The sequence below is a fragment of the Dermacentor albipictus genome, chromosome 4, assembly GCF_038994185.2.
Source record: "Dermacentor albipictus isolate Rhodes 1998 colony chromosome 4, USDA_Dalb.pri_finalv2, whole genome shotgun sequence".
Lineage (NCBI taxonomy): Eukaryota > Metazoa > Arthropoda > Arachnida > Ixodida > Ixodidae > Dermacentor > Dermacentor albipictus.
In genome coordinates, this window is record NC_091824.1 from 5893780 (window position 1) to 5905898 (window position 12119).

The 12119-nt window shown below is 43.8% G+C and overlaps 2 protein-coding genes across 2 annotated transcripts in view; both read right to left on the reverse strand.

The window, feature by feature from the left end:
• The window catches only part of LOC139059024 (collagen alpha-1(II) chain-like), a 1291347-nt gene that overhangs the window by 536414 nt on the left and 742814 nt on the right, over window positions 1-12119 (reverse strand). The gene's annotated exons all lie outside the window — the stretch shown is intronic.
• Window positions 3976-6977, reverse strand: LOC139059578 (uncharacterized). Its single transcript, XM_070538010.1, has 5 exons — window positions 6870-6977; window positions 6685-6720; window positions 5803-5853; window positions 5422-5484; window positions 3976-4432 (listed from the first exon to the last, which is right to left on the reverse strand). Exons 2-5 carry the CDS (start codon window positions 6716-6718, stop codon window positions 4059-4061), a joined length of 522 nt encoding a protein of 173 aa, XP_070394111.1. The 5' UTR covers window positions 6719-6720; window positions 6870-6977; the 3' UTR covers window positions 3976-4058.

Here is a 12119-nt window from a genome sequence, read left to right on the forward strand (position 1 = left end):
CGGTGGCATGTAACAGAAGCTTATGAATGACGCCAGAACTGATCCTCAGCAAAGAAGGGTTGGCCGAACGAGGTCGTAAACGTACCGAAAGTGCTCGAAAATGTTACACGGCCATGCAAAAATATAATACACGGAAACAAACCCATGCTGTCAGGTAGGTACGAGTAGCCAGTGCCTGAGCGATTGGAGTCAGCCATCTTTTATTCCTTTCGGAACGGGGCAGCCGGTGGCTATTCTGAAGAAAATTCAGTTTTGTTTGGCATATTAATACATCTTTAACGCCTACACCAAGCCAGTGACATTTCCATAGAGCCAATGTGACCGAAGTTTAGAGGCGACGACAGCGCCGTCTGGCTTCTAAAGGTAGTGGCACGAACATTAAAAAAATATATAACGACTGCATAAAGGGCAAGGTGTACTGCGAAATTGATAAAATTTCAACTCATAAGAAATAGAAATAGAAAGCTTTCATTGCAATGTATAGTTTTTGCACGAGATAATATATTATATGTTTGATAGCGCAGAAGATTCTGCTGCTCGATGGCTGCGTAGCGTCTGTTCGCGAGTCAAACTCGGTCGAACGATAAACAATCCGATATGGCTGCTTGCATGCGGCAGTGACGCCAGCCCACTCGTAGCAGACGCCAGCTTGGTTACAACGTTGTACCCTGGTTTGTTTGTCTCACCTGTTTGTTCTAGAACTTCAAATTGAATTTTCTCTCAGTTTGCCGAGAAACCGAGATGGACATTCGTTGTGCGGCGTAGGCGATTCAGCCGTTCGCTCGCAAGACGCCAACAAAGCAGTGTGTAAATACGCAAAATTCTTTATTACAGTGGCATTGCCGTCAAATATAAATGTACATTGTTTGCATTTTTGTACAGAATTGTACGCGCACACACTCAATGTCTGCGAGAGCCACGCAAGTCGCAATGTGTGCACATTTAAAAAGTCCGTTTGAATGAGCACGTTATGAAGGCTTTGCATACTTGCACAAAAGGGTTACTCAAAACATATGCATACATGTTTTGTACGCGCTTCACTTGGAATTGCTTATATATGTGTGTTTGCTTAAGTTTTCTCAACAGGCAAAAAAAATAACCGTCACACATTTCAGTGGCGTAGAAAATGAGTGCTTATGGCATTCGTTTCGCTGCATGAGGTAATGCGCCGTGGGAGTGCAGTTCATAGAAGTTCATGTATGTGAAATCAGCAAATATACACGTACATGAAATACACGCCAAATAGTTTTCATTCACATTGCATACACTGCTACATGCCGTTTTGAATTGTTCATGTAACAGAAAACCAAATGTGCGTAATGTGAACAAAAGTTCTGTCACATTAAAGACAGTCTGGGAGGTGTTCATTGCAATTATAATTTTCATCCACGGTAACGCTTCTGCATACACCGTATTGTTTTATTCGGCCTAACGTGTAGCCAACGCAAATACCCACCACTGAACAGGCAGTTGCTGAGGCATCTTGTGTGTGTATACATATATTGAGCCTACCGACTATCGTAGGGAAAAATAACGCTGAGTATGACGGCACATTGTAGCGGTCAACCTCGCAGAAGGAAATTGTGTAGTAGATGATGTGCACGAAAATCCCGCCGTGTTTGTGGCGTTGCGCTGCTAACCACGAGGTGGCGGGTTCTATTCGCGGCCGCCGCATCCCCGTTAGGGGCGTAATTCAAACACGCTCGGGTACCGTGCATAGGGTCCACATTGAAAAATCCCAGGTGCTCAAAATTGGAGCCCCCATTGCGTCGTGCCTCATAATCAAATATCGTTTTGGCACATAAAACCCCAGAATTTGATTGGTGCACGTAAAAGAAATACTTTGCAGAAACCCAAGGTATATAAGCTTGTGCAGTGTACTGCAATAACTTATGTCTTTCAGCTGCATTCTAGCTGACTTAATCATTAGGGTCAGTGGAAAATACTCTGCCCAATGCCGTGGTCCAGTGGCTGTGTCACTCATCTGCTGAGCACAGTATAGGAAGTTCCATATGCCACTACAGCGCCAATATTTTTTATGGCGGTGGAGTGCAAAAACGCCCATTCATCAGGAACACGCCATAGAGGCACCCATTATAAATTCCTCTTTGTTATCCAATATTTAAAAAAAAATATATTAACAGCATTCTACCGAACCAGCAGTCAAACTTCACAAGTACCTTTTACGGCGAAACAGAAAATGAAGTATCTGCTGGAAAACGCATGTGCATATGAAGCACTTGGTCAACTGTGAAAGAGTGAAGCAACTTGTGTAGCTATGCTGCAGGTAATCATATGCTCTCTTCTAATTGGTCAGCTTGCGCGTTTTCCTGGCAGGGGCACTCTGTCTTGACCTTGTTTCTGTGGTTTTGTTAATAAATGTGGTGTGCCAACACAGCCTTGTCCTACGAAATATGCTTACAAATTTATTGTTGCAGCTATACGAACAGAATAGATTTGGCAGTTTAGGCATTTTCTCTGCGAGATTCTTGCACATATTTGTGAAATGTATGCAATACTGCATGTCTTGTTGGAAGCAGGTGTCTAATTGTTTTATATATTCTGTACACTATTCAGTGGTTACTGTAATTGAGCTGAACATGTGGTCCGGAACGCCATTCTCCTTGAGGAGTGTAAAAAATTGGTTTCTCCCAGAAAGAACACCCCCATCTTTATCAGGTAACTGGCTTTCGCAAGTGCAGTCAGTGGTCTTCAGGGCAAGAAAGTTCTTTACAAGAGTTCCAGTAACATGATGTATGGAATTCTCATATATCATGTCAATGGCCTCTTGTAAAGGTGCTTGCGGGTCAGCACAGTCAAAGTCTTGCTGTCTGCTGTGGCTCATAGTAGGTGTAATGCTTGGTGACACATATGCAGAAGCATCCTCGATGTTGCGGAGGAATGCATTTGTTGTCACCTCGCAGTTACCCTGTGCAGATAGACTGAAAAGTTTTCCTATACAGATATGTTTGAGGGAAGCTATGAATTGACACACATTGGGTGTTTCATTGCAACCATGCTTTTGGCGAATGGTTGCAAAGAAGTTCTCGAATATGTCTTGCTGTAAGCGCCGTGTTTGCAGATTCGAATAAATGAAGTTTTGCTTTAGATCAGTCCACAGCAGCAGCAAGGCTTTGATTGTGATTTGCCATCCTCTGATTGTGTGGGGCTGCTTGTCCCGAGGACCACCGAAGTGCCATTGGGCAATCCAATTAATGCACGACTCAAGGAAGGTGTGGTGCTCCGAGCCCTGTGACATTACGTACCTCAATTTTTCGTCTTGTTTTTTTTACTGCAGAGCTGTTGAGGGTGTCAAAAACCTTATCCATCCTCTCTGCGAATTCTGCAGTAGTTTTTGCGCCAACAGGAAGCTCTCCAATGGCAATAGGAGTGAGCAGTGCAACAGAAACAGATTCACCGAAAACCTGCATTGCATACTTCACTCTCATGTTAGTGAAAGGCATCCTGTAGATGTCTTGTTCTCGAAGTTTTTTGGCCAATATGCTTTTCAAATGTTCAGTAGGTCTGTTAGATTCCTGATCAATGTTACGAGTTTTTGTGTACAGGGTTTCAATGCGTTTCCACTCCACAACCTCTGAGCCAATTGTAAGTTTACGTCGCCTCAAATTGTTTCTTGCACATTTGATGAGGTGTGGAGTGTGAAACATGAACTATACATTTCGATTGTTTACAACAAAGAACGGCTCATGGACAGAATGGATGAGCATTTTTGACAAGCTCACACTGTTTGAGCCTTCGTCACAGATCACTGCTTCAGCCAAGACACCTTTTGTTTCAAGCTGTTGTATTAAAGCAAGCAAAAGCCGTGGCATTAAATGGGCTGAAGTTGCATTGTGGCACACTACAAAGGCTACTGGCTGCGTCCAACTTCTCGATATGCCAGGCATACCTGGTATGCCTGATATGCCATGCCTGGTATGATACCAGGTGCCATGGGAATGTCTGCCAGCCAGCGCCTCAGTGTCCTCACATGGGGCAAATGAAGAACCTCCCTTAAGAAGCGATAAGCTTTTGGGGAATGGAAGAATAAATGTAAACTAAATTGCTACATTTCTTTGGACCAGTGTTTTTTTAGATTTTGGAAAAGAGCCGAGCAATATTTGAGTTTTAACCAGTTCAAAAAGGTCTCTTGGTATATGCGCCTCAATCCTGTTCAGTGCCTCATTACGTGTTTTGCATTTGGCCTGGTGCTTGTTCTTAATTCGTGCCAATGCCTTTAGGTACTTCTCACTTCGAGTGGTATTTTCATGAAGGCGCATTTTAGTTTTTGGGGTGTATGCAGAGGCACGTTTCCTACGGGCTGCTTTTGGGGTGCGTGGTGTTGCTGCGGGCACCTTTGGCTGTTCGCTTGATGCAGCATGTTCTTCAGTGGTCCCGACTTCTCCATAAGGACCACTGGTACCAGCAGGACCTAAAAGGCAAATAAAAAGAATTACTTGCTGTTATGGTTGAATTTATTTTGAATAGCAGCACACGACTTTCATGTGGCGTGGGCAAGCATAGACTATGACAGCCTCTTTGTTTGCAGGATCATCATACAGAACTTCTATAAAAACTTGTTTGGTACCTTAATTTTTGTACCGATTGTATAGCGCCATCCTAAGTTAGGTGCACATTAGTGAAATAAATTTAGAAAAGTGGAACACTAATAATTTATGCTATATATAAAGGTCAACTGAATGTTAAAAGTGAGCAACAAATTGCACAATGTGCTCAATAACTACAGTGTGGCGAAAAAATCATTCGTATAAATGTTTATAACTTGAAATGTCCTAAGCGAAGGTTTTCAATTCCATTTTTTATTTCTTAGTGATTTGAAGGGCGTTGGACATATGTGCAAAAATGTGCAGTTAAGTCATTGTGCGTTGTGCTTGACATCTGCATGACGGGCATTAAAAGTCTGAGTGCACTTGAAATTGTTGTAGTGCAAAAGGAATTCTGCTACTGTATCTATTTTTCACCTATGTTATCAAGATTCATTATTTAAATTTACAACATGCAATGCTTAGAAGTAACAAAAGCAAGCCTTGCAGTTATATGCTGTTATATATGAATTCTATGAAACGTTTGACATTTCTTTAACAAATCGAATGGCCTACAGAGGAGGTTATATAAATACTCACTTTCATCGCCCCTTTTATATTGTCATCCAATTAAGTAAGCTCCTCAATTTTATGTATTGCTGGCACATTCTTATAGAGGCACTTTATTTGAATGTCTAAGGATTCTAGAATAATTTTAAGAACTGTATTTTTGTTACAGTACACTTATACCCACGGTATAGTAGCCCACCTTGATCAAGTGGGCATATTTTTTCACTGTGCGGTAGTTTGTGTTTAAGTGCCTTTTTAAACTCTAGGATATACAGTAGTGCAACATGCAATCTATGAGTGCACTTACATTCATCTGTCAGGTCGACTGGCTCCGATAACAGGGGCGTGGCTGTTGTGGCCAAGTCGACATCTGCAAAGTAGAAAAAAACAAATGAAACAATCATACCAACACCCACAGAAGCGGAGGTTGTATAGTACTTTATTGCGAATGCAATAAAGAAGTTCTGTAGTGAAACAAGTTTCACATTTTTTCGCATATATAGCTGAGCGATGAAACCACTTGCATATCACAGCTTTTTCTTTTGCTGTATGCATCTTGCACTTAAGCACTGCAATGACTGCAGTGGCAAAACACTGCTATGAAGTACATCTAGGTGACTGAGGTCTCGGGAACAAAGAGACAACCTGTTCACATGCTAACCATTCTAAAAAGTGAACGAAAACTTACCAGAGGGGCAATTGTCGTCCTCTCCTCCACTGCTGTGAAGCTGAGCATTCTCTGCGTAGAAAAATGCTTCTTTTAGATTCTATGTCTCGGTGAAATTTAAAGTTAAGAAATATTATGAGGAAACACTGCAGCTACCATCTGAAGTATGTAGAGTTGGCCATTGGCTTGTTGTGCAAGACAAATTCTTTCGGCAGAATGGGGGTGAAGGAGCAAGCAGTGCAACATAGTGGCTTTAAAGAATGGGTGTTCCTACATGCAGGTACTTAGTAACTCAATGTTTTGCAGTAAGCTTGATATGCCCAAGTATTGAAGCGGCAGCTTTGGATTCACGAAGCTATTTGGTTACCCTATTGCAGGGGCACTGGTTAGAGTCATAAAAAGCGAACAAAACGAGAACAGGGTGAGTGCAGGAGCCAACATCTTGACAAGTGGACTTGCCTTCTTCAAGGCATTGAAGAAAAGTCCACTTATTGAAACATTAGCTCTTGCTTTCACCTTGTTCTCGTTTTGTTCGTCATCTTGAATTTCCATCTCCCGCCTTCCCCGTGTTTTCCATAAAAGGTTAGTTACACCTGTGAGGAAAGTAACTACACCGCAGGAGCCAGCAGCCACAAACGCTGATGAGGCTAAGGCGCTATTTCAATTGCTAATGAAATTTTTTACGCTTAGTTTTCGAAATGTAGAATGTAACATGTAGCCACGGTATTTTGATGAAAACGTTTGTTTGCGTCTGCGCCTTGCCATCGCAGTGCCACAGGTGCTCGGCAGTAGTCTGCATTGACAAAATACTGTTCAGTACTTGTGAAGGCGGTTGACAGGGCAATGAGACAATATTTTATATCAGGCATGTTACCGCTGCATAAACTAATAGCGGATGCTTACCATGGTCATGCTGAGAGTTGTCTTTTTGGAGCATGTCTGCAAAAATGAAAAAAAAGAGAACTGTACCACAGAGAACTATTCGCTTAGGCATGTAGCGCAAGCTTTCATAAACAAAGAAATAATGAAGTAGATCATTCCTCTGTGCTTTGAAAATTTACTCTGGCACATTTTAAAAAATAACTCACTCTGCTTAGGATGGAATCTTCTTTTTTTCTAATAAGCGGCTTACTTTCTTGCATGACATATTTGAAAAAGTCTGCAATAAAAAATATATATTCACATTCACATTCACATTCTCGAATACATCACACACATTTATAGTGGGTTACCAAGGGACTCCTTAGGTATGCTTTGCCATTTGTTGGGCGTGTTGGTAAATTGAAAGCCTATTTAGCGCCAGCAAACAAGGACGTAAGGGAGACGACTGTGTTGTCGTCTCCCTTACGTCCTTGTTTCCTGGCGCTAAATATGCTTCCCTAGGTATACTTGTTCAATGATAAATTACGTTCACCTTGGTGCACCAAGGGCCTAAGTTTACGTTCGCACACCTTCACAGAGGGGACTGCTCCTCGTGTGAGCATTGTGCAGGCATCACTTGTGAAGTAATCCCGTGTGAAGTGTTTGCAGCAAAGCCCACGTGTTCCATGTATTTGACTCCTTGATTTGATCAAAAGATCCGGCTTGTTTGCATACTGAAGCCAGGCTTTCAATCTCAAATGATAAGAAACGAAGCTGATCGATTGTTCTGTTTAGCACTTCTGAATTCTATACTACTCATACAAGAAAAGCAACAGCTTGGAATGTGAATGGTATGACAGTTTAATGCAGATAAATGCCATATGCTAATGACTACCTATAGTATTTGATATGTGTACGATAAATTTTCATTAGCCAAACATGCAAAATTTTTCATTAAGTATGCTTGTCCTGTAACTTCATGAATGTATTCAAGAAAAAACTGAAAAAAAGCTGATCATACGTAACTTATTAAACAGAACTACTAGTAACGAAAACGTGCCCATGAAACGTGGGCCGGACAGTACACAGCTCTTCCGCTAAGCGCGGCCTTCAGCGCTTTGAAGGATTCTCCTTCTCGAGCACCGCCTCTTCAGACATTTATCTCCTGGATCTGCGTGTTTTACAACGTCGGCTCGCCCAGTGAAGGACCGCCGTCGCGCGCGGAAGCTCACTATACGTGTTTGTACAGTCGCCGTGCCGCGCCCGCGCGAGTAAATTTTGCGGCCTCGAGCAATCGAGTTTTGTTACCTTCGCGGCAACGCAACTCCGTTTCCGGAACCGATCATTTCGTCACATATAATTAATTGTCCTCTCTATCTGTACAACATACATCAAAACAGTATTTCAGAATTAGCGCATACATCTACCGTGGCGTTGAGTCAACAGACTGGGAAATCGCCTGCTAACATATCCGCTTGTCTGCAGAAGCACTTAATCTAAGGCGAGTCACTTGAAGTGCCACTTATGCGGAAAGCTGCCTCTTGCAAAGTATGCGGGCAGAAATATAACAAGCGACCAAGTGTGTCTCTCGCATAAAAGTCATTTTCACCGTCAGAGAAATGCGATGCGCGTGCCTTTGGCCCGCCCGAATCAGCACATTGAGATGTAATTTGCTTTCAACTGCCTCGTGTATATTTGCCGAAAAGTAGACTAAAAGCAAGAATAAAATAAATACTGCTACACTCGTTGACACGACACGCAGCCTGTAACTGTTTCAAATAACGGATTTGTTGCGTAATAGCGCGCTTACTTTTGCTTCCCAAAGTTACGCGACAGTCATAGAAACGGATGTGGTCGCACGTACCTGTGATCCGCAGGACCTTTGAAGAAACGGTTCGCATTCTTGAAGCCGAAACTGTTGCACCATTTTGCACAGCAGTGCACATGATAATTGGGCGGCATTAGGAGGCATACAGCTTGCTTCCAGCGGTTCTGCCAAAACTTTCAGGTCGTCTGCTGCCGTCGTCTGCTCCCGACGCCTGTTCGGCGCTGACGACTCCATTACGCGGACAAACGCTTACACGTTTCAGATATGAAACCGTTACACTTTTCAGATAATCTACATTGTACCTGCTAATAACTTACTTTGAAAGCTAATTATTTCAACGTCTTAGGGTTATTTGTTTTACAATAGAATTACGTTAAAAGGCTTAGTTCTGGTTTCGTTCACCGACGCCGGCGGTGCGCTGCTGTCCTTTCGATGTTGGCGCAACTCAAGGCTTGGACGCGAAACACGCAACATGCCACAGGCTTGCCTACACGTCACTTTGACGCGGTGAGTTCTTCTGGATTTGTGTTGCCGCGTTTCAGACAGATGAAGCGGGTGCAGTCCGAAAACTTTTCACCAGTAGCCGACGGGTAATGGCGAAAAGGCGTCGAATCAGAAATAACTATTTTTCTTTTGTTCGGTCAAATCATGCATATTCAGTGTGTACACGTCATATCAGATCAGGAGCTATCGCGGTTTTCGTGACATCGCGTGACAGACAGGTGAAGTAGGGGTAGTTCAAAAAAGTTTTTGACCAATTGGGGAGGGCTGAATGCAGAATTGGAATAGAATAGTTTAGAATAGTTTTACGTTATAGAGCCCCTTCTGTAAGTAACGTTCGATTACAACATGGCAACGCAAGAAACAGCAGAAATCCCACCATTCAATCTGGTTTACGGCAGGAACCCTAGCGCGACTCTCGATGTCATGTTGCCGGACGTCACCGACGAAGAAAACGTCAACGTCACCGCCAATCTCCAGCGTGCTGAAGACGCCCGACAGCTCGCCCGCCAGCCGACACTACAATCTTCGACGACGCAACGCGGAATACCAGCGTGGCGAACGTGCTTCGGTTTCGATCCCTATACGCCGGCCAGCACATAGCGGGACGCTTTTACGCCGCTATTTCGGACCCTTAGGGCTCATTCACACCGGCGACTGACAGTGGTCACGCGACCAAGTTGGTCGCAAAGCGACTAGTAGCAAATAGTCGCACACAGTCGCATTCCTCGAAAAGTGACCATTTTAGGCCAGTCGCTCCCTGCGCGATTTTCCAGTCACGCGACTGTGGTCGCAAAGCTGATAAACCAAGCAGCGGCGCACCGGAAGTGAACACTCACGTGTCTACATCCGGCCTACTCCCCCGTCGCGGCGAATTCCGCGTATATTCCGAGAGTTCTCGCTGAGAACGATAATCTCCGGGATCGCGACTTGCAGGTCGCGCTCCGTCGGGCTTGCCGGTGTGAACATCAGTCACCTTCGGTCGCTTTTTGATCGCGAGTCGCAATTGGTCGCGCGACCTCCTCAAGTCGCCGCTGTGAATGAGCCATAATAGATCATGCGACGCATTGGAGTACTCGACCATGAGGCCGTGCCAGACGACCTTTCGCTATCTCAGTGCCGCCGCTCATGACCTAAAATCGTCCATGTTGTCCGATTTAGGCCATTCTATCAGCGCTAACGAACTTTGGGACTTCGCATAGCTGAGTTTTGAGCTTCCTTTGGACTACGTTACTTTATACTTAGTTTTTTTGTAACATTTTCTTAGTAAGTGTGCTTTTGTTTTTGTTTCTCCTTTTATGTTGATAGCATCGGGACTGTGTTTTCTTAAGGGGGGGGGGGGAGTATTTAAATCATGGGGTTTTACGTGCCAAAATATTTTCTGATTATGAGGCACGCCATAGTGGAGGACTTCGGAAATTTTTTCCCCCTGGGCTTGTTTAACGTGCACCTAAATTGAAGTACACGGGTGTTTTCGCATTTCGCCCCCATCGAAATGCGGCCGCCATGGCCGGGATTCAATCCCGCGACCTTGTGCTCAGCAGCCTAACACCATAGCCACTCAGCAACCACGGCGGGTAAGAGGGGGAGCATTGACACGTGTGCTTGTTTATCGAATGACTGCGTTTCATTGTCTAACAAATGTTATCGCTCAGCGCAGGACGCGCCTGCATGTATCAGATATTTCTGCAATGGTATCGATGGTTCAATCCGCTATCTGTTGTCACCGAACCTTATGTATTGATTGCACGTATACGCGACGCGAATGGTGTAGAACCTTCTGGAAGACACGTAGCACCAACGATCACTCTGGAACGATCGATGGTTCATGTACAAAAGCCGACGTGCTGGACCCGCTGATCAGATTTTCGACGATCGCCGACTGTGTTCGCCTCTATTGTAGTACTTTGAGTGCAGCCTGTTTTTGAGGGCCCGGGTTCGCCCAATAAGACACGAGTTTCGCCATTTACAGTTATGCTGCTTTCTTCACCATCACTACCACGCGACCCTATGCAATTTGCGTATTCAGAGAATGAATCACAATGAAACCATAGAACCTACCAGTAGTGAAACTAGGTGCGTGGTGGTGAATGCACATTTAGTGAAGTCTGAAAAGGTAAGCCACGGCTGATGGGTGGCAAGCGTGCCACATAAACTCGACACACCAATACGCAAAATACGCTCTTCAGCGACGAACCCAAACCCAAAGAGGGGAAGTGGGTAAACAAATCTTTGTTATAATAAAATTCATCAACCACTCCACTTTGTGAAGGATGAGCAACGAAGGTATGGTGTGTTTTACCTCAATCGAGACATTTATGAATCTATTACTTTTATTAATATTATTAGCAGTATGAGTATTGGTATTATTAATTATGCAAACATCGGACTGTCCTTTTCCCTCCCGTAGCTGTGCGTGTATTGAGAACAGACGGGCATTCCACAATATTTATAACTTCACGGCGAACTACGTATTTAAGAAAAGCAGATGCAAGTCGTCCTAATGTTAGAATCGTCTAAGGGCTAATTGTCATTTAGGCTATTCTGGCATATTATGGACAAAGGAAGAGTTAGAGTCGTTTTCTGGAACCTTACTTCTTCCACAGACGGCCATGTATTGACAGCAGACCGTACCGTTCACAACTTCACTGCGAACTAAATATGACAGGTAAATAAAACTCAGTGTAATGATAGAGTCCTCTTAGCCGCCAATTGCAGTATAATTTTTTCCAAGGTACCTACATTAAATTGAGAGCTACAGAGCACTCACAAAAAACTGGAGGCGAAAAAGTTTTTACGTCGAAGTGACAGATAGACGGACGGACATCGGCTACCGGCGGAGAGTAGCTATATACAGCTTGGCTGTAAAAATTCACTGACGATTATGATACATGCTAATGCGATATTTGGACGCAGCTTTTTACGTGCATTTCCGTGATATGACACGTGCACTTATTTATTGATATCTCGGGGACTGCATTTCACCCACGAAGAACATAGAGTTATCGCTCAGCGCAAGAGGCGCCCGCATGATTGGAACTTGCTAGAATGTTATAGATAGTTCAATTCGTTGTGTCTTGTCACCGAAGCTTACTTAATACGCGATGCGAATTGTGTATAACTTTTTGAAAGACACACGGGCACCAGC

What these genes read in the sequence shown, in the direction of transcription:
- LOC139059578 (XM_070538010.1), bottom strand. Translation starts at nt 6,718, where the DNA reads ATGCTCCAAAAAGACAACTCTCAGCATGACCATG. An exon ending in GGACGACAATTGCCCCTCTG is followed by an intron (nt 5,485 to 5,802) that starts GTAAGTTTTCGT and finishes TCTACTTTGCAG; the next exon opens with ATGTCGACTTGGCCACAACA. An exon ending in AGTCGACCTGACAGATGAAT is followed by an intron (nt 4,433 to 5,421) that starts GTAAGTGCACTC and finishes TTTGCCTTTTAG; the next exon opens with GTCCTGCTGGTACCAGTGGT.